This window comes from Acanthaster planci, linkage group LG14 (assembly GCF_054643075.1).
Source record: "Acanthaster planci isolate LZ-2023a linkage group LG14, COTS_SCS, whole genome shotgun sequence".
Lineage (NCBI taxonomy): Eukaryota > Metazoa > Echinodermata > Asteroidea > Valvatida > Acanthasteridae > Acanthaster > Acanthaster planci.
In genome coordinates, this window is record NC_141790.1 from 11,272,132 (window position 1) to 11,294,246 (window position 22,115).

General features: G+C 42.6%; 1 protein-coding gene and 1 long non-coding RNA gene across 5 annotated transcripts in view; one reads left to right on the forward strand and one right to left on the reverse strand.

Moving 5' to 3' along the window:
• Nucleotides 1-235: 235 nt before the first annotated feature.
• LOC110981003 (ATP-binding cassette sub-family C member 9-like) lies at nucleotides 236-21,589 on the reverse strand. 3 transcript variants are annotated; one of them, XM_022238123.2, is made up of 33 exons: nucleotides 21,492-21,589; nucleotides 19,971-20,206; nucleotides 19,362-19,770; nucleotides 18,590-18,826; nucleotides 18,148-18,327; nucleotides 17,610-17,771; nucleotides 17,180-17,335; nucleotides 16,204-16,338; nucleotides 15,177-15,339; nucleotides 14,566-14,606; nucleotides 13,961-14,218; nucleotides 13,454-13,651; nucleotides 12,572-12,650; nucleotides 12,210-12,315; nucleotides 11,969-12,067; nucleotides 11,156-11,321; nucleotides 10,619-10,756; nucleotides 9,773-10,004; nucleotides 9,016-9,215; nucleotides 8,668-8,828; nucleotides 8,339-8,408; nucleotides 7,487-7,644; nucleotides 6,934-7,026; nucleotides 6,461-6,563; nucleotides 5,899-6,012; nucleotides 4,620-4,731; nucleotides 4,240-4,367; nucleotides 3,640-3,718; nucleotides 3,312-3,420; nucleotides 2,836-2,939; nucleotides 2,222-2,355; nucleotides 1,838-1,900; nucleotides 236-1,666 (listed from the first exon to the last, which is right to left on the reverse strand). In XM_022238123.2, the coding sequence occupies exons 2-33, from the start codon at nucleotides 20,186-20,188 to the stop codon at nucleotides 1,529-1,531; spliced, it is 4,743 nt and encodes a 1,580-aa protein (XP_022093815.2). In that variant the 5' UTR covers nucleotides 20,189-20,206; nucleotides 21,492-21,589; the 3' UTR covers nucleotides 236-1,528. The 3 variants fall into 3 exon arrangements, 2 of the variants coding, with proteins under 2 accessions (XP_022093815.2, XP_022093816.2); XM_022238124.2 differs by lacking the exon at nucleotides 5,899-6,012; XR_002598395.2 differs by lacking the exons at nucleotides 236-1,666; nucleotides 1,838-1,900; nucleotides 2,222-2,355; ... (2 more) ...; nucleotides 3,640-3,718; nucleotides 5,899-6,012 and adding an exon at nucleotides 6,105-6,139.
• A 73-nt stretch (nucleotides 21,590-21,662) lies between these two features.
• The window catches only part of LOC147796851 (uncharacterized), a 54,239-nt gene continuing 53,786 nt past the window's right edge, over nucleotides 21,663-22,115 (forward strand). For both annotated transcript variants that reach the window (XR_015427735.1, XR_015427736.1), the window contains exon 1: nucleotides 21,663-21,988. This is a non-coding gene — a long non-coding RNA (uncharacterized LOC147796851). The remainder of the gene's footprint in view (nucleotides 21,989-22,115) is intronic.

Here is a 22,115-nt window from a genome sequence, read left to right on the forward strand (position 1 = left end):
GACTTTGACTTGCAAAAAATGACTTGTGACTTGACTTGGACTGCAAAATTCTAACCGCTGGTCGTGAAGTTCCGAACGATCAGTGACTGTATTCACTGTATATGCCCTTTCCAATCTTTTCGATAAAAACTTTAATTCAAACCAAACTAATTTGAAAATGCGTTTAAGCACCTGTCATACATTGAATGAAACCACAGACGCTACCGGAAATCAAACCATTACATGCAATTTTTTCACAATCAAAAAAATTTCAATCATTTTATTGCGGTACTTCAGAAGTCGCAATGCACACTAATAAAAATATTTCTAGGGCAATTAAAAATAAACATACAAGTATTTACAACCTTTTGAAGGTTGACGATTTTTGCAAAATGCTCTGCTTATATCTTAAAAGTATTAATCAGAAAGTTATAAAAATCAGAAAGTATTTAAAAGTTATAGAAATTGTCAGAAAGTCAGAAAGTCCTTACAAACTTTTGAAGAAAATTGATTTTCAAAAAAATGAGTGGTTGAAAAGGAACATTAGCAGGAGACAAACTGGGGCAAATTTTCTGAGTAAGCATTGGAGCAGGCACGGATTTTTTTCCAGGGAGAACTGAAAACCAATGAGTTATGGCACGACGTAGTTAGGTATATTTAAAAATTTCAAAGAGGGAAAGACCTGGGGGTGGGGCAATGACTTCTGCTGGGGGGGGTGGATGGGGACCATGCCCCCCTCACATGTACCTACACCACCGGGCTTTGGTTGAAAAAAGCAATTCTTACATTCCTCTTGAGAATGATTCATGTCATGCCTGGTGTGAAAATACACGTTTCAAAAACTTCCCATAAAGAAATGGAACTCTTTTTAACTACATGTAATATGAAGATTTTATCCCCTGGTTTTGACAATAGAATCATACTTAGCATGTTGCTGCTTCCTTGTTTTGTACACCAACATACAACATATCACACTTACATGGCACATTTCTCACATACACAAATTGCCTCTCACATGGCAAGCCAAAACTACAATTCGACAGTTTCTGTGACTCATGCCAACGGGAACATATTTTTTTTAGGGGGTGCTGAGGTTGTAAAATCATATGTACTGAGGGTTTTTCGGTGGATCTCTTGACATTGGTGAGTTTGGACAGACATATGGTGCCTTGTGGGGACCCAGGAGAATGGGTTGAATAGGTCTCCACAAGGATTTCACGAAACTGATATTTGGAAATCGCTCAAAAAGGAGAATTTTTTTGTCGCAAATTAAAGTGTTTCGTATAAGGGACATTCGATGAAAACTTCAGCCCAGGAGAGTGGTTCATGTTGAAATGGGAGCCTTTTGAAAACATTGTTTCACAGGCGAGTGTGTTAGTACAAATTCCGGCATACATGATCATGTTTGTGGCTCGACGTGATCAAAGTTGGGGGTGCTCTTTTGTTCACCAGCATCCCGCTCCTAAAAGTAAAGGGGTGCTTCAGCACCCACAGCAACCCCGTTCCCCTGGACTTGCTGTGACTGATTCAGAGCCTGACGGCTGAGTTCTTATTGATCGGAGTTCACCAGAGAGGCAAAGACGCTGTCTGGATTGGTAAAGAGGTTGTCGGGTGTGTCATGCTCCACCACTTCGCCCTGGCTCAAGGTCAAGATGGTGTCTGAGTTTAAGATGGTTGCCACACGGTGCTGTAAGTAACAAAAATCAGATCCAAAAACATGAGATCATTACTAAGATTTCATATCTGACGGTAAAAGTGTTTTCAATTTTCTGAGACAATTGACTTCAAAATCGCTCCAACTATTGAACGTTAAAATGTTCCCCCTCAAATCAGGCAGAATAGAGTTATATATTCTTACCGCAATAGTCAAGACAGTTTTGTTGGCAAAAGCAGAGGCAACAACTTGCTGGAGAATTCTATCCTGTGAATTCCAATGGATAACATCAAAACCAGAGATGACAAACCAACTACAGACAGCTTGTACTTATGACCCTGTTAAATTCAGTTTTGTAACCGTCTGATGAACCGTTAGATTTGTAATTGGTTGCGTCGCCTTTTCATGCACAACATTTTGAGGCCTTTTTAAAGAAGAATTTGCATTTTAGAAACAATTATTATTGTACAAAAAACCAGCAGACAGAGAACAACAATCGGTGACAAAATGACCAACCAGCAGACCAGCCAAGGAAATGTATTGACAAGCAAACACAGTGACCAACAAACAAATACTAAATGCCCCTACAGTTTCCACGTCCATGGACGCTGTGGCCTCGTCCATTATTAACACAGGGGTGTTGCGAAGGAAGGCACGGGCCAGGCAGAAGAGTTGGCGTTGCCCGAGGCTGAAATTCTCTCCGCCTTCTGAAACCTGAGAATCTATTAGAATAAGAACAAAGTCGCACCAACTTAGGAGGCCTTTTCCAAATTATCAACTTTCTCTTAATGTCATGAGCTCCATCATCACTTTCAAAGAAGGGCAATATACCAACCTTTTTCAACAGGACATGTCGTGATTTTCCTGGTTCATTAACTTCTTTACAGTCCAATAAACACCACTGGAACCTTCAACAAGGTAAGTTTGTGCACACACCCACAGTGCGAAATTTAATCTCATATATTCTGTGCATGACCCAGTTTGGAGAGTAAAATTTAAGAAACTAAACAACACCGTCCATTGGGGGAAGTACAAGTCCCCTTTGAATCATACTCCAGAGTTGCGTGGAGTTCTCATATGTGCTCATTTTATCAATTATATGTCTACAATAATTGTAATGGACTTAAAGAAAGATGAACAAGAAAACAGATGTGTTCCTGGTTGAGGATTCCCTTATCTAGACGAGGTGTGTCAAGCCCTACCTAGACCGTCTTCCATTTGCATGACAAGCTCCTTCAGCTGAGCTATCTCCAGAGCATCCCACAATTCCTTCTCTGTCCGTTGGTGCTCAGGATCCAGATTCATCCTTTTAACACACAATACACAATAAGAAACCAACGATGGATAAATAGATGGTTTCATTACAACTGTTACGAACTGCACTTTGTGTTGTAGGAGTAACACTAATGTTATCACATCTGATGGAAAAGATCAAAGCTTTCATAATATAGAGTGTAAACAGTTTACATTTTGAGCAAAGACAGAGCGGAAAATTTCACAGTTGGTTTAGGCCTGAACTTCTGAAAAACCCTTCGCAACTTTTCCAATTCTTTGTTTATCTTTATAATCATTTGTAATCAACCAAATCAGTTTCCTTGTATAATTTGTTTCGTAACTTTTCCAACTGTTCAACAAATCTGGTGTTTGATAAAAGCAAGGACTTAACCTTTGACCTCACCTGATGGTTCCATCAAAGAGCACCGGGTCTTGAGGTATTATGGCAACGCGTCGTCTCAACGTTGTCAGTGGCACACTGGCTATGTCGACATCATCAATTAATATACGACCTGTTTCATGAATATTCAGAATGGGATTTTTCAGCATGTCGTGGATTTATGAACTGCTTGCTGAATCAAACATTCAAGAGTGAAGGCACTGATAAGAACATGGCAGAAGCAACGGCGATAAATGTTCACTAAATACTTTCTTAGCGTTGTCTCATATATTCCTATTGGTATCTAAACTTCACAGAATCATCAACTCAACCATTGCCGTTTGCCGCTTACCTCTGTATGTGTCTATTATACGAAGGAGAGCTAACGTAAGGGATGACTTGCCACTTCCAGTCCGGCCACAAATTCCGACCTGAAGAACAGGAGAGAGCAGATGTCAGAGCACAAGAACGTGACATTTCGAAATCTTGGGTTCAGTGTCTCATGTCTCTCTACTCTTCGGAGAGCAGTTTAAGGACTGAAGTACCCTTTCAGATAAATTGCAGCTTGATTGAGTCAATTTTTATCCCACAACGGGAACATCAAATCCTACACATTGATATCATGTTTTCAGTGTGACCAAGCCTGCTATGCTTCGGAACAACATTTGAACCGATAATGGACCTGAGGTTGAAGACAAAACCCAGGATTTTGAAAAAAATTCCCGGCCAGTACTGAAGCTATCATTTCAGAAACGTTGGTCACAATGACGGCAGAACAATATTCAAAGTGGGGGCGGGGCCAGTTGTGAGCCCATCAGGCATCAGCTCTTGATAGGCCGATCCATTAAGCACCCCCCCTCTTCATAGGACCTGCCAAAAGTGGCGGGCCATTCCTGGCCCCCCAGAGGGGAAGGGCCACCACTGGCCTCCCTACCCCAGTGGTCAGTCATACCTTCTCCCCTGCCCGTATGTGGACGGTCACATCCTTGAGAACGGGATCCAGTTCCTCGCCATACCTCACTGAGATGTTTTCGATGGAGATTGCTCCCCTTGTTGGCCAATGAAATGGCGGTTCCATCCCTGCAAATCAACGAGTTCACATACAGGTGCCTAATCTTCCAACTGGTACACTGGTTTTCAGAACAAGCCTTGTTTTTAAGTGCCATTTAAGAGTGACATTTTGTGTACATTCAGTTGCAATTTGTTGCTATGATTTGGATGCTGAGTTGTGCGTGAGCCAGTCAGTCATAAGAGACAGGAAGTGCCCTTTTTACGTGCTTATTGAGTCAGCCAAATAACATCCCAGGTCGGGCTATGGTGAGTTTCATGTACCTTCGTACGATTCAGTTGTGAGTGTCGTGTAGTGCTTCACCCTCTCAACAGCATTCATCTGCATCTCGGTCTCCGCCATATACCGGACCAACTGCTGTAGGTACACCGACACCTGCCGCAGATAAAATAAGGGAACAAAAATAACAAAACAAAACTGGTTTACGTTTGATTGAAAAGCAAAAGCATCTGGACTGAAAAAAAAAAGATTGATCAAAAGTCATAGGGCTAACCAGAAATCAACAAGAAGCTGACTGAAGTTGATTATGAGTGACTGAAAAGTTATAAGACTGAATAAAAAGCATCGGGTCACAACATTAAATGCATTGAGGTCATCCATTGGTCAACTGTTAGCAAGACAGGTGGATATCAGTTGCACATACCTGAATAAGTTATGCAGTAATCTTTCGTAAAGGGCCAATTTCATAGCATAGCACATGCAAATTTTTGCGGACAGAAGGGTCATTCCATGAGGTTGGGGCACAATTTGTGACGGTGTCCTTGTTACATGAGTAACTTTTACCGTCTGTCATGACCTGTAGAGTAGGTCATTTACTCTATAAAAACAACACACACCTCTGTATTCAGCCTTGCAATCCACATGCAGGGAAATAGCTGTTCATTTTGACAGAACCCAAACTGACGTAACAATGGACACCGTCACAAGTTGTGCCCCAGCCTCATGGAATGACCCAAAAGCAGACGTTTTTTCTGCATCAAGGTCTCAACCTCATCCATCAGCCTCCGATCTCATTCCACCTCACATTTACATCTTGCTCATGGCCCGTGCACCAACGCCTGTTAGGGTCAGCGGGCATTTGCTGTCGCTGCACCTACTCTCTGGAATCGGTTCAAGACTCAGCTTAAGACACACATACTTAAAACTTGGTAGCGCTTGGAAACGCCTGTTTAAAGTGCTTTGTAAATGCAATTTTTTTTATGAATTTATTATTATCAAAACTTAAGGTGCAGAAAACAGGAGCATAGGACATTAAAGAAAGGAAAAAGTGAGCAAGGCCACTTGTCAATGTAAAACTTTCAAGCATAGATTTCCAAACCCAACGTAGGTCATCTAATCCAGTTATTCAACTGTACTTGGACAAAAGCGTTCATGCTCCATTGCTGTTCCTTGCTGCTGAGATTGAGATGCCTCATGCTTGGCCGGAATACAAGTCTCCAAATAGGAGCGTCTCAACAAACGGTACATTAATTCATTCAATCGGTCCAACCCTCATGAATATTTTGCATGTCGTTTGACAAGAGGCCCTTGCTTGTTACTGACCATGAGAGCATAGCTTATTCCCAGACCCACAAGGCTGGAGTCCACAGAGCCATAGATGGACCCTAGCACCGTTGTTAGTCCAGATATTAGTACAACAAAGGCACCCACTAAATCCTACGAAGAAGAGAGGAAAGTGACGAAGAAGGAAATTGTGCCAGGGTCAATCAAGAACACACAAGAAAATGAGCAAAGCGAGCTGTGCAAACCTGAGCTTGGTTCTTTGACAATCTTTAAAGCAGATCTAGAGGACAGAAAAAATTGTTTTAATTAAATGACTGTGTTTCAATTATGCTTCAAACATTTGTCAAAAAAAAAATGTTATAAGTTAAGAACTTACACAGGAGTTTTAAGGAAATATTGTTTTGTTTCCATTACACTCAGCATCCTCGTCCCTTGAAAGTCTTGTCCTTCTTTATTTCTCTTTATTCCCTCTTCTTGGAAGATCAATTAAATGATCAATAGATGTGAGAAGAAAGGCAAAAACACAACCCAAAGTAGTTCCTTCTAAGCCAGGCAGTGTATGGTGCATTTAGTAGGTAATTCCATGCAGGAGTTGACTTACCAATCTGACAGCCAGCCACCTCATGCTTGCCTGCAGGTACAGGTAAGCCGTGTTGTTGGTGGCCACTCGCTCCATGATACCGTCAAAAAAGGTTTGGTGCTTGCTGCACAAACGGTCAAAATTTGGAAGCTCAAATTCATCCATTTTAGAGAAATTCTTTCCTTCGACATTAGTACAAATATCAAACACATTCTAAAGTCTCAAAAGATTAAAATTGGCGTAAATCCTACCCAGAATTTTCATAAGTTCCTTTGCTGGCAAGTTGTTTTGACATGGTCGGATATAATTTGACATGAAGGATGTTTTGTCATATTTGACACTGAATTCCTTTGACATAAATGTTTCTGCCAAACAGTTTTGACATACTTGACATGACAAAAGCTCCAGCTTTCTGAGTGCCTTTTGACTTTAGTGATAGATTCCAAGATGAAGGAAGTAAACCTGGTCTGTGAGGGTGTTCACATCAAACTCACCGGTAAGCTCGAATTGTTGAAAGCCCGCCAAGAGTTTCGGAAAAGAAAGCAAAAATGGGTGATTTGGTGACGCTGTCAAGTCTCTGCAGCTCTCTGAAACAAAATGGACGTCCAAAATGGCATTCTTGCCCATAAATATGAAAAGAATTCGCTCTTTACACGCTGCCGCCAATAATACACAATAAACTTAGCCGATTCAGTGATTCACATGTATGTTGCTTGGTAGTTTTGTGCATGCTGCGTTAATTCTTATACTATGCCATTGGTCAATATTTCAAATTGCGCTCCGTTGACGCAATTCTGACACAATTTTATAAGCTGCCAGTTCGAGGCTCTGCATGTCAATGGAGGCAGCATGCAAGGAGCGAATATCAGTGCTGGTTGCAGAAATGCTCAAGGCAGAAGCTACTGAAAGGTTGCAAGAACTTAAATTTGGCCCGACATGACTCCAACCTAACAGGAAAGGGTCTACCCCGAACTGCATATAGAGCATGGAAATCTGTATTTTTTTCTCTCGGGAGATGAAAATGAAGTTCCCACTTTTAGAGGTTACCTGGAGGTTGTGACGAAGACCTTCTGGACCAGGTAGTAGAAGACACAGAAGGGTAGAATTGTGGCAAGGAAGATGGGACTGATGTAGGCGTTGATAATCAAGGCTGCCAGGATAGATGTCAGGTAGAAGAAGATGGCATCGTAGCACATGGTAAGTTTCTGAAAATGATGAGTTAGTATCAGAGAACGCTTCGAATGTAACACACATAAAGCATGAATTGTTTACGGAAAGAAAGACAAAACTGATGGATGCATTCAATGCGTGCTACGGCCTTGTGGTCAAGAGTATCGGATTCACAGTCGGTGGGTAAAGCCGCAGGTTGTGGGTTCGAATCCAGCCTGGGGTCATGGTGTGTGTGCCTTTAGGCAAGGCACTTTGTCACTCATTGCCTCTCTCTCCACCCAGGAGTAATTAATTGGGTACCCTGTGAGGGCAGAGATGGTTATTCTGGTTGATTTAGTCGCTTTGCACCAAAATAGTCGCTGCATCGAGCTGTATACTCCCCAGGGAGCTGAGATGGAATGTTACATGGGCCCAGTGAACAGGGGTAATAAATGATGTACAGCGCTTTGATCCGTGTTAAAGGCACTTTATAAATGCCTATATTAGTACTATTGTTGTTATGACAAAGGTTTCCTGAGTAACAGGAGTAGCTTCAAGAACAAGATGGTAACATCAGCAGTCCATAGCCAAACAAGGAACATATTTGAAAGTCGAATAACATAACACACTGCAGTGATAAAACTGAAGAATAGCCACACAAGTAATATAAGCAATATTGTCAATATTGAGCCTGCTTGTGGACTAATATCAAGCCCCACCCCAAAAAGTATCCCCTCGATTTTCTCTTACCATATCTATGATCTGTGTGTCTGCAGAAAATCTGTTGATGATACGACCAATTGGTGTTGTGTCAAAAAATCTATACATCCACAAAAGATAAAAACAACAACAATAACAACAACAATTCTGTTGATTTTTACCCATTTACGTCTTTCCTTGGAGCATGGGGAAAGGATTAAGGATTGGTTAAGATGGAATATGGGTTTAATTTTTATCATTTGTCAGTCCCGTTCAGGATCAATTTGCGTATGCCAAATATTTCGATAAAAATTTGAAAATGTCGAAATTCACAAGTCACTTTAAGTTCCCGAAAGAGAAAATGACCAAAAGAGACCTACCGCATGGGCATGTGAATGATGTTGCTCAGCATGAGGTTGAACAGGTGTCTTGCTGCAATGAGCAAACCTATGACTGTGGTCATCGTGGTGATGAAGGAATTACAAACACCGGCTACCGATATCGCTGCATAGACCCCGACGTAGTAGGCTGAGTCTGTTGCCTGGGTGGAAAGAGAGAAATCAAATCGGAGTGGATTTGTGCACATTCTGCTGAAAACAGGCAATATGATTGGTGCCATATTCTCCCGCCTGCATATCAGTGTGTGCGAACGATAGATACCCTCTCCAGTACAGCAAGTGAAACAGTCACGCCTCGGTCATGTTTCAGCCTCAGGTGACAAGACTTACGTTTCCCGGGTTCAGTCCCGCCTCAGACCAGTTGGCCAGCCAGTAGTTATTCCCTGCGATGATGCCGGCTTGGAGGGGATATACCAGCAGTATCAGAAGGGCTATGGGAAGCCTAATGGCCTTGGCATAGTAGTAGTAGACACTCCAAGACACGGAGCCTCGCTCCATCTCCTCCTTGACCATCAGACGACCACGCTCATCTGGAATAAGAAAAGCAACATGACTTTTTGGGGGAGCTGAGGGTTGGATTATCATTTTGAGAAACCTGTTCCGTTTATTCTTGATGCACTCACAGCATCATTTTGCCTTTTTTGAAAATGTTTTTCTGATTTTTATTATTAACTTTTTCAGATGGGAAGAAAACCACAGAGGAACAGTGTCGGTAGAACACTCAGAATCACATGCAGGCTGAAAAAATCAATTCACGCTGGATCGAGCCAGAAATCAATCCCGAGGCTGCAGAGGTGGAAAGCAAGGCAAGAAACTCTAACCAAAACTCTGTTATGGACTCCTAGTTTGGACATCACAGTTGTGTATCTTCCTAAATCCTGTTAAACCTGGATCTGTGCTTGAGCCCACCGCAGGGAACTGCTTTGCCAAAAAGTGTGCAAAGCCTCAAACTCTGCTAAGCAGGGCAAATATCTGCTCAGCAAAAACATGCTACCATCAGCCAACGGCTCATGCAGTGTAGGCTGGGGTCGATAGTAATGCCAATATTCGCCGTCAGCAAGCAAACAACAAGCGAACCTTAGCTTACCGCCGGTTTCTGCCACCTCCTCGTCTCTGATGCTCGACTCTTGATGCGAGATCTGCTTCCTGATCTGCATCATCTCCTGTTTCCTGGACTCTCCGTCTGTCTCTGCCTCAGACTCCAGGTCCGTCATCTCCTTGACGGCTTTCTGGTAGCCGTTGTAGAGGTCTGGCTCAGCCGCCATGATGTCCTCTAGCATTCCCTCCTGCGCTACCCGTCCCTCTTTCATTAACAGAATCTAGAAATGGGAAAAAGTGAGATATCCATGCATCGAAGCAGTGTGTGAATCGCATTCCAATGTGGATCTGAGAGTACAGGTGACTTCAAAAGAATTTGCTGTGTTTCTGGCGAGGAGAAATGTGACCCGTCACCACAAAATGAGCTGAAAGTTGGAATTTTCAAAAATTGAGGTATTGGTATTTTTGAATTCAGCAGAAAAAGAGCTCTCCAATGGCATGTACATGGAACACTTAGGGTAAAGTATCAGGTGACAATGTGGCATTATTCTGGCAGCTTTGCGTCTTTGGTTCCGGCATATTTTCACTATTTCAGACCAGGCATAAATAATGCTATCGTCAAAACTGCTGAAAAAATGACAGTTTTAAATATATGATTTTGTGAAATACTTGGAATTAAAAAGGAGACAGGTTACTCTTTCCAGATATCACAAAACCTCAAAATTGACCTCCGTTTCAATATGACTTTGAACCCTCAAAATAGGAAAGAGCGAGATGCGACGTTACTCTCATTTTGTCATCACAGGCCACACGTGTTCATACTTTGTTTCCCCGTCTTTCATTACGTCAGAATTTTTTTCAAGCCAAAAATTGCTACAGGAATTCCCATTATTACCTTGTCAGCGTGGGCCAGATACTGCAGTTGGTGGGTGACCAAGATGACCGTTTTCTTCTTTTTCAGTAGATTACCCATAATACCATGCTGGAACAGGTGGCTTCCAACGTGGACATCAAGGGCAGACAGCGGATCATCCTGAGATTGAGTATCCACAGCAGTTACTCCAACAATTCGGTGAAACTATTTAATTTTTTTATCTCTTGAAGAGTACACAGTATGTTTCTGAATCATGATTTGCCCGATACTTTCTTTTGTGTATTTGAAATCCTCTGTTTTTCCATTATTTTCCATCACTTACAAACTTTTCCAATCATATCCTTTTCAACACGTATTCAATGTTAAAAATTAAAAGAGCATTACGTAAAGCGGTTCTTGTAGGCATCCAACTAGAAATTCAGAAGGTTTATTTGAAGCACCCAAAACAGTTCTTGTTTTTCTTCATGACACAGGATTCTAATATCGCATAGTTAGCTTGCCAAGTATTTATTTGTCAAGTACTTGATACTATGACAGTATATACCAGAATATTCTCACCAGTAGCACAATATCTCTTCTGGAGTACATGGCCCGCGCCACGCTGATGCGCTGTTTCTGTCCACCACTCATGTTGATTCCTTTCTCTCCGATCTCTGTCTGGTCGCCGGCCGGCAGCATGTCTATGTCAGGTTGCAGGGCACAGGCAGAGATGACCCGACGATACCTGCGGTATTTACACGCCATGGTGGCAATAGAATGTGACCCCATTGCGTGTCATCGAGTGCCATGAGACAGAATGACCAATAGGATCTGCCGATGACGTCGCACTTTGTTTACCAGTGTTGTAGTCAAGACCGCTTAAGACCTTCACAAGACCACACGAGACCGCCACAAGGCCAACACAAGAACTCCAGTCTGAATTCAAGCCACAAACTATCCAAAAGAACGGCAACAAAAGCATTCCTTTGTCATTGTTCACCCTGTTACTTGTGACTGGTCTTGTGACTGGTCTTGTGACGGTCTCAACTACAACACTGTTGTTTACACATGCACTTTTCTATGGAGCCATTGGGGGCCCATGGTCCGTTGATTACCATGGGAACGCACGTATGTATTAAACACAATGTATGGCATCATCAGTGCTAGAGCATATTATTTCTTTAAGCAAATAAAAATGACAATTACCATTTGTATGAAAGAACCTGTCTATGAGTTTGTGCTCTGAAATCTGAAGGAGTCATTCATAGTTACAATCTAAGAACTAAAAACAGGTTGAAATCCTGCATTATACTCCCCTCCTAAGCATACCGTTACCATGAGAACGATCTGATCTAGAACTGGTAGAGTATCTCTTCTTGCAAATTCGTTTACCTTTTGTGGTTGAAGGGTTGGCCAAATAGGATGTTCTCCTTCAGAGACATGTTCAACAGCCATGCTTTCTGCCCTGCGTAGGCAATGGAGTTTCTGCTTCTGAGATAAAAAGGGTATATTCGTACGCTCTTTTAGTCTCTGAATTCTCTTTTCTGGGACTGAAATGTCCATAACTGACTCACGGATACAATGAGAGCTGTTGAGCATTTGTGCTGTCAAAAAAAGTAGGGAATTAAGTTACCCGTTTATCACTATGGCCCCATTCTGCAGTGTCATTTCTTCCAAGATGGCCGACAGAAGGGATGATTTGCCACTTCCAACCGTTCCAACAACCATTGTCAACTTTCCTGGAAAGTAAATGTGACCAAAATCGGTTTGAATTTTGGTCACGGCTTGAAATTGATAGTGTATGAGCATGACAGAATACACCTCGACAGGTTTGCCCATAGATTGGGGGGTAGGACTCTGGCGGACATGAAAGTAAGGACAGGTGGATTTTGTAGGTTTTTCCCCCGATACAGTCAATATATTTAAGCAGTGAGAGTAAGGCCTTAATGGTGTCGAGCAGATTTGGTGGGACATCTTTTCCTCTAAAAAGTGTACCTGCTGGAATAGTGATGTTCAGATCATGAAGTACCGGCTGATTTCTATCTGGATCCCAGGCAAAGCAGCCATTTTCAATCTGATTGAAAATTCAAGAGAATTTCGGTTATTCTCAGCCTGGCTTGCTGTGACATTCATTAGCAGCCACGTTGTTTGCTTGGAGGGTATGTTCAACTAGGGACTTTCTATGTCTTCGAGAGAATGCGATCATTACGACTGCAATGTTCCCCTGACATAAGCTGCTGCTCCCTTGAATGTAATGAGGTGGGGCACGTGGCCTAGTGGTTAGGGTTTGTAGCCTCTGATCATACGGTCGGGGGTTCGAATCCAGCTGGTGGCAGCATGTTGTGATCTTGGGCAAGTCACTTTAGCCCCATGTGCCTCTCTCCACCCAGGAGTAAATGGGTACCTGAGAGGGCAGACACGGTTGTTTAGCCATTTGCGCCGAAATGGCAGCACCAGGCTAGTATACTCCCCAGGGACCTGAGATGGTTTCAGGAATGTTCAGGCGACGTGAGCCCAATGTGCAAGGATAATGATAACAAGCACGTAGAGACGTTCCCTAATATGCGCTTTCTAAGAACCAACTATTATTACTTTATTACAATAATGCCCTCACACCTGGTCACAACAAAAATACAATATCTGTTGTGCACATCGAGATGAAATCAATGACCTATCAACACCATATGCACGTATGCAAATGCGATGTATCTGTCCCAAAGAACATTTATTTGTTAGATGACAAGGTTTTCTCTCATGTTGAAGTACAGTCTGTTTTTGTAATCTAAAGGTGTCTTTCCATATGCACATTTTTGGGGTGCATTGCGTATGTGATGTGTTCATGCGTTTCACTTCCATTGACACAAAAATCGGCTTAACCTTGATTGCAACGTGACTGGGTAGGACCATCAGTGAGTCCAGGCTGGAGGACTTCATGAGAATGGAACCGTAGGAGCTGTTGGTCTCTTGGCTGACTGAGGAAACCAGCGATCCGCTGGAATCCTTACATCTTTTCACTTTTGTCTTCAACAGCGGCACCTCGATGTGATCATCCTGATCATCATCGTCACAGTTCGGCTGAAATAGAAGAGGATACCAAAATGGAACAGCTAAGTTTGATTTCACTTTGGAAAATTGACGCAGAAGGTTTTGAAAGCCACCGTATTGACTCTAAGATCAGAACATTGGATTTAAAGATGAACATGCACAGTAATGACCTCTTTTTCAAAATCTCTGCACTGTTTCAATCTTCAGCTTTATTTCAATCCACGATCAGTTTTGAACATTTACCGAGGAAAATGAATGAAATTCTGTTTAACATTCTCCTCGCATCGGACACTGGACAGAAAACAAAATTTTCCCGTCCACTCCGGTGCGCCAACTCACCATGTGATTTCCATTTCCCACCCGCACCTCGGGCGTTTGCCTCTTCACTTCGACAGCACTGAGTGTCTTCATGTCTACCTCCGGCGCAGCTAGGAATGCCGCGAGACGCCCCGTGCTGATACCACCGTTGATAGTGGAGAACAGGGCAAAGGGAAAGAGGAAGAAAGGGTCTTGGAGGAGCATGAAGAAGGAGAGGGAGGAGAAGGCTACATCGGGGGTCAAGACCTCGCCCATCAGGGCCGTGAAGGTGCTAAAAGTCTGGTAACAGAGATCAGAAAATTGGGACATCCGACGTCAAAGCTGTGCCAAAAATGCCTCACATTTATGATTTTCTACTTCATGTGGGCAGTCACGATCATGGGCATACTCTTACAAAAACACGGTAATGAAAAACACAGCACTCTGCGCAGTATCTTTGCAAAATCGGTTTTTGCCAAAAACTTTAAACACTTTTCTTTCTGGAGAGAAAAAGCGAGATGACTGATTGACATTCTTTTTTTTTTTAATGGTGTTCATAAATGGCACAGAGGCCAGGAATGAAGACCAATTAAGCAGTCTGCAAGCATAACGGAAAATATTCCGAAAACTGAATCTCGAGATCTTACCACTAATGTTGCTATGAGTGGTGTTGCCTCTGTCAGTGAACCTGGAAAAATAAAACCGACTTCTTATGTCAATCAAAGATAACAAAGTAATCAAGCATGAACTTGGCCTTTGACAAAAAAAGGGAAAATTCCAATCTTTGCAAGACTCTGTTACAGTGCGTGTTTTTCAATTTCTATAGTTCCTATTTTGTTTACTGGCTTATGCTGCCTGAAACCACACAAACCTCAAAATTTCTTCAAATAGCTGTTAATTGGTTGAGCATCAAGCATAGATGTCTGCCAGTCTTTGTCATTATCGGCATGATGAGGGGGGAACTTCTGCTAGTCACTACTGGGGTCAATTTCATAGCACTGCTTAAGCAAACAATTTGTTTATGTGTGAGAAATCCTTGCTTGACAAATCAGGTTACCAGCCAAAACTTCTTGTGATGTATATTATTTTGGAATGGTATTTACCTGTCTTTTGGTTAGCTTGACAGTCACATAGAGTTTGAACTGGTACCCTTTGTTTATTAAGCAAGGTTTTTTCGTGCTTAAGCAAATTCTGTGCTTGAGCAGCTCTGAACTTGGCCCCGGCCGCTCTGTTGTTACTGCTTCAGCATCGGCCTTACCTATAACCCCATAGCACAACATCATCTTGCATATCGTCCAGATCTCCCACTGCCTTATCTTCTTGATCTCCCTGCCAAACAGGTCCTCCCAGCCGTACATCTTGAGTAGCTTGATGCCCTGCAGAACCTCGCTGGACAGCTTCAGGCGAACGTCGGCAAAACTCTTAAAAGTGCAGAGAGAGCAGTATGTCGGCATTCAATTTGGGGAACAAAATCTGCACATTACTGCCAAAGCAAGAGTTGAGAGTCAACAGATCCCCAAATTCAGTTCTACTTCTAGGCCGGTGGCAGCAGGTAGACCACTCACTTTTGCTGATTCTGGGGATACACATATATTTTTGAACATGCAGGCATATATGCTTCATGTAGTTCTGAGCACGTGCAAGACTGTTGAAACAAACCAGCAAGGCTGCCGTCATCAGAATCTCACTGGTGGTGTTAAGTAACACTTGCCTCTTGTAAACGCTCCGTCACTTCTCTACCCAGTCACCTGTTTGTCATGATGTTGCCATTTTTGTTGTTTCCTGAAGACCAAGTCATACTAACGACCACACGTTGATACAGGGGAACTGACTAGTTCTCCTTCCGGCCTCCTTAGTCACATTGATTTGAATCGTAAAAAAGCGAGGTAGCTGCATCATGAGAGAGGTCTTTGTGTGGGTCCCTTGAATAATTGCTCTTAGCAAGAAAGATTCAGAAGGCTGTATCTGGCCATATCAGGAAGACTTGGCTATTTGCTAGTCGTGGCATTTGCCTATGGGAGTGGCTGCAGTGGCAAGCCATGGGCACAATCGTGATTTCAAGCCGCAGTCGTCGTAACTCAGACACTGCCTGGGACCTCATGGGGCAGCCATCTTTCTTTCCTACCATTCAACGCAATGTAACCAAAGTGAGGCTGGAAGGAAAAAAATACTCTGTTCTCTTCCACTGATATGAGGAGTTGTATTACTATTGCCAAAGGGGCTACAGGGGACAAGACAAACATGGCAGCCTCAGGATAAAGATTCTCTGGCATCGCTTGTCTTACCAGTGTTTGTTCCTCCAGCTTCGCCATATACTTCCCAATAACAGCTTGTAAGGGAACAAAGACTGCAAACACAACCATGCCAAGAACGGCAGAATAGCCAATCTGACCGAGCAGCAGTGCCAAGGTAACGAAAACCTAGAAACCAACCAGCCAATCAAATCACTTGTTAGACATCAAACATCACACCAATTAAATGATCATTATGTGTGGTCCAGTTATCCAAATTTCTGATCTACAAGGCCCCCTCAATAAAAACGCAATACCAAAGTAACATCTGTTTGGTTTTTTTTTCAAAAAGTATTGCCAGAAATTATTTTGTGTCAATTTAATAAATACCCCCAAGCATAATTTCAAAGGGGCGTTCCCATTTGCCCAGCACTGAATGCACGCCCACACATGTGACAGGTACCTTTCAGGTGTCTAATTCAAACATGAGCATCTGACAGATGTATGCCCTCCACACTGCCAGCAGCGAACTTTGTGTTCTGCGGTGATGCCAGTGTATTCAATTTATGATAACCTTCCATTTCCATCGAGTATACCCGTAGCCAGCGGTCAGTGTGTTAAAGCTTACAGTGTTCTCTCCTCATACTGAAAATTTTGTTTTGAAGCTTTGTTGCGTTGGGATGGGGGCAGGATAGATGGGAGAGGGGGTTGAAATGGAAGGTGTGGGGTTCGAGGGAGGTTGAGGCTCCTAGCTCAGGTTGGTGTAGTGGCCCTTTCCTCACCTTCCACCTCTGTAAAGTGGGTTCGAATCCCACCTGGGTCAGCATGTGGATTGGGTTTTCAGTCCCTGCCTGACTCTGTGGGTTTCCCCTGGAATATTCATTGTGGGGTTTCCTCCTACCTCTAAAACTGAACATCTCTTCATTGTCTTTGTAATGATCACTTCGTCCTGTAAACTGGCACTGAATGCGCTGTTGGATAAGCAGATACCAATACATTGAAAAATCCAAATACATGTAGGTCAGCACACCTGTACGGGTACCGTTACCATCCAGCAAATGTAAATCATCATGGTGAAGATGTTCACGGCGTCTGTCGACATGTGATTGGCAATCTGCCCAGTGGTCATCTCGCCGCTGGAGATGACAAAGGTCGAGATGCGAAGGGACTTCTCAAAAACCATCGTCTGCAAAATGAAAGCAAATTTCATCACAGAAACATTAATTTGGGCAATCAATGAAATTCTTATGTGAACATTAAATTTTTGATAACTCCAAAAGGCCTGATTAATCCTCAAATTTGAATAAGATTTTTTTCTGATGAGGCTTAGGATTAGCACTGATTGATAAGATCAATAGGCAATATCTCTGCCAAAAATGAAAGTAAATCTCGCAAAATTCCCCGAAATAAGTCCCTCAAATGGATTTTTCTGAAGGACGTGCAAACAGGTCATTTCTTACCTGGACAGCAGAGCGAAAGTGAATCCCCACTACAGCACACCAATATTCGTATGTCTGCATTAGCAGTGTGCGAATACAGGCAACGATAAACGTGATTCCCACCAGCACTAAACCGTGCTGGAAAAACTCAGATACAGTGATGAAATGAGGTTCGCTGGCCACCTATAGAGATGAAATAAATAACTGAAAATGAATCTTTGACCATGCAAGGTGATGATACAGCCTTCGAGATCCCATAATTATCCCTGAACATCGGCTGCATACTGCAGCGATGTTCAACAATCATTTACCCTAGATAGAGCTCTCAGGATAGAACTAACTCATCAACACATCCATCCTGCGTAACAAACCCCTCCCATAAATGAAAATAAACCCAAAATTGATAATTTAGTGATAAAAAAGCTGAGCCAAGCCACACAAAAACGAGAACAACCCCCCCCAAAAATGGCTATATTCACTATCAACTGACATTAATAGGAACCGATATTAGTCAGCAAAAGTTGAAATCACCAAAATATCTGAATATTTATCAACAAACCTGTGATCCATCTTTGACTCTCCCCACCCACAAGATGATACCGTTGAGGGCCAAGGGACCCACATACCCACACATATCCCCTGACAGCTTCAAGACCAAGGCAAACACCATCCTCCATCCGTGCACAGACCAGTAGACCCTCCACAGGGATGGCTTGTGACCTTTGAACCTTGCCCGCTCCTGTAAGGAAAAAAAAGATTGTTTAATGGATTTAGTAGCCTTCATGGATTCATCAGCCTTCTCACAAAGTTTCTTCATTCTGAAATGTCTTTATTGATTCGACATATTTTTTTTTCAAATCTTGCATGACTGAGAAAACAAAAGTAAAACTGCCCAAAGATGTTTTTCGATTGGTTGTAAGAGGGTTATTTATTCATCAGCTCTTTGTAGAACTGCCTTTTCACGGTTGTCAAGCAAATGTCTTTATTTTGGGGGGCCTTACTTGCTCCTTCTGGAAGGCCGCCTTGAAATCTTTGTGGATGTAACCAGCAGAGTGGACCTCCGGGAGTTGGCCGAGGTCGTCTATCTCCAGGGGCCGTTTGTAACCCAGCCGAAATACCCAGTTCAGCCACCAGAAGGTCACCTCGGAGATGAAGCTGCTGAACTCTTCCGTGAACCTCATGGTCTTTGGTGGAGCAGGCTCTTCAGGCTTGTGAACATTTCCCTTGGAACAAGAAATCTTTGGCAGAGGATTAAAAACAGTTAATGTAAATTTCCACAAAAGGAGTTGCCTGATGAGATTTTGATACAAGTTTCATTTAAGTGTATCACTGAATACTAGGGAAACAATGCCTACGCTTGATTTGGCATCAATAAAATTTGGCATCCTATAAAATTTGGCATCCTAAAAAATTTGGCATCCAACAAAATTTGGCATCCTATAAAATTTGGCATCCAATAAAATTTGGCATCCTATAAAATTTGGCATCCAATAAAATTTGGCATCCTATAAAATTTGGCATCCTAAAAAATTTGGCATCCAACAAAATTTGGCATCTTATAAAATTTGGCATCCAATAAAATTTACAAAAAAAACAAGAAGGGTATTTTCCAAAACAAACGCATCATTACTCACATCACCAACCATTCAAATACAGAAAGAACCAACAAATCTCTCCAAATAAAATGAAAACCTTGTGCAGTGACGATTTTTCAAGAACGCCTTTAAAGAAGGTCTTCTGGCAGGTCCATAAAATGTAAAATGTGATAATTACCTTTAGCCTGATGTTGTTGACTTGTAGTGAAACCAGTCCAAAGTAAGCAGCGATGAAGAGGACTGACAGGTCAAATCTCAGCACCTCGATCGACGCCAGCTCCATCTTGAGGAGGCTTAGGAGGTGAAGCACCTCGCCGGCCAGTGCCAGGCCCCAGTTGACTAGCAGGAGCCAGGCCATCTGCCACTGCCGCCATACCTCCATGTGGTGGTAGCAGAGCATGGCCACGAAGGCCAACGCCAGGCCAGAGAGGGGTGGCACATAGAGGTGTGGCTGGGTGGGGTAGGCCACACCAGGGAGATCGTTCCAACGGAAGGACAAGTCGGTGAGGAGTCCCTCCGCCGTGGACAACAGATTGAGCAGGAAGACGAGTAACATGAGGATCCACTGAGCTGTGTGTAACGGATACCTACAGTGAGAAGACATTCACCGAAAGATAAACAAGTACTCTAACATCGCTAAAGATTACACCCATCCAAACTGTTCTCAGTGGAATTTTATGACTCAAATGCATTGACAATCCTTTACACTTCAAACCTTCAAATTTAAGGTACTGTTAATATTTCTGTTGAACTGATTCACATGTGCAAAATGAGAGGTGCATGTTACCTTTTCCGATGTTTTGTATCCCAGCCATTATGGCACGAGCAACATCCTACGACCAGCAGGGTGAGTGATAACAGGGTGAAACAGGAAATCTGAAGAATAAACTTGACGGCATCCACAAGGCAGACTGTCCGAAGAGCTTCATCGCTTTGCCAGAGGGAGGCATTATCACTGCAGAACCATTTCCAGGTATCGGTGTCCGTGTCATTTGCATTGTACATGGCCAAGTCTCTACGAGCCTAAACCCAGTGAACGAAATATCTCAATTTTGGACCAACTAAACCTTTGCTTTGTTGGAGGGGGTGGGGCTAGGGGGGAGGATAGCGTTTAATCTTCTAAAATGTACTGCAAGAAGCATAGTCAGTGGCCCGGCATCGGTGACCTAAGCTCAGACCACAGAAGACAACACAGGGATCTACAGTTTAAGAATCTGGAGAAAAAGACTAATCTCTTCATCTGCAGGTATTTTCACTTCGAGTGATAAAAAGTGAAGAAAAGAATTATCTCAAGCTGACCAGGAGGGTAAGAAGGCAAAAAACGAACCATGGCTGATGACCCCTTCCCCCTAGAAGTGCCATGAAATTCATGATAACCTCAAATCTATTCCAAGAAATTTCAAATTTGGCATGATCAATGTAGAGAGTGAATGCATCGGTTTCACTTTGTGTCCCAGAAATTGTTCACATCAGTCTGTACATTATTGTCATTTTGAATCATTAAATCTAGCAAATAATTCTAAAGTCTACAAACAAACCTTGCTCGTACTGGGTAAACAGATTTGAAATCATTCAGTGAAAACCATCCAAGCGTGGTTCATACGCAAGACAAGCCCAAATAAAATCTGTTAGCTTGGTATGGGCCACTAAAAGTTAACTACCAGTGTTAGGAATGGGAGTACATGTAAGTTTCCTTCACCATGTCAAAGACAATGTGCGATTTTATATCATGATGTACCAACTATACGTGCAAGTTAATAATTTGCCAACAAGCACTGCAGTGGGACTGGAAAAAGATGGCACAGTGTGATCTTTGGTTTCATTGACTGCTCTTTACTGGCAGGCCTACAGGTGAAGATAAGTGATGATTGTACAGATAGCGGCTTTGCTCGTGTCATCTCTGGCATAGGTAAGCGCATGGAGGTAAGTGGACCAAACTCCAAAGTAAAAATGAAAGAGTTTTTAAATTCCACAAAACTGATAGCTAACAAAACATAAATTCCAGCCATTCTTTTTCTGCAGAACAGAATTCTGGTAATTTTGATCATGTAAAATTCTGGTTTTTAACTAGTCTGCCAGACCATGTCCAATTGTTAGAAAACGTGCAGACCTAGGGCCCAAACTAATTGTTAAGAAAAGGCTTCCAGGGGTGACCACCTTGACATTTTGGTACCGCTGGGTGAGAATGATCACCAACTTAATTGACAAATGTTCAGATCAGATAACTGAAAATGGTGATTCTCCACAGAAAAGGATATTTTGTGGGATCTATCAAAGGAGAAATTAACACACCCCCCACAACACAAACCTTGTCAGAAGTTTTCTGGAGAGTGGTCGCAGACCGCAACGCTGCACGCCTACTGCACTGCTGAAGATCCGATCTTTATAACAATGTATGCAAATTTCATGTCTGTGTGTGATGCAATCTTCCCGTAAACAATGCAGTGCGCCCTCTGTTACTTAAACCAGGGCAGTAAAAGAATGAAAAACCCGAGCTATACTCTTGCTTTTAATGCAAAGGCGGTTTATTAAACCAATTCGTGGAGAATTTCTTGTAGACTTTATCTTCAAAATGTTACTTGAGGTACACATATGTACGTCTTGCCTGGGAATGCTTAATAATCAGGATTAAGTTCAGCGGAGTAATACTGAAGTGGTGAATGTCGTCTGCCATTTGGGGCCGGGAAAAAGTCAACCTGTGGGTACCATGCATGACAGGTGCACGCAGCTGGTAAGGGAGTAATGCAGTGCGATGTGCGATCAATGTTCAGCCCCAAACGAAGGTAAAGGACAAGAAATGAAGAGGTAAGAAATTTCGTTTAGGGAGGATATGTAGGTGATAACATATCATCAAGTACTTAATTTGTGAGTAGTGAAAAATACCCGTTCCTTTCAAGTGACTAAAAGTGAAATTTCGCGACTCATTCTACAA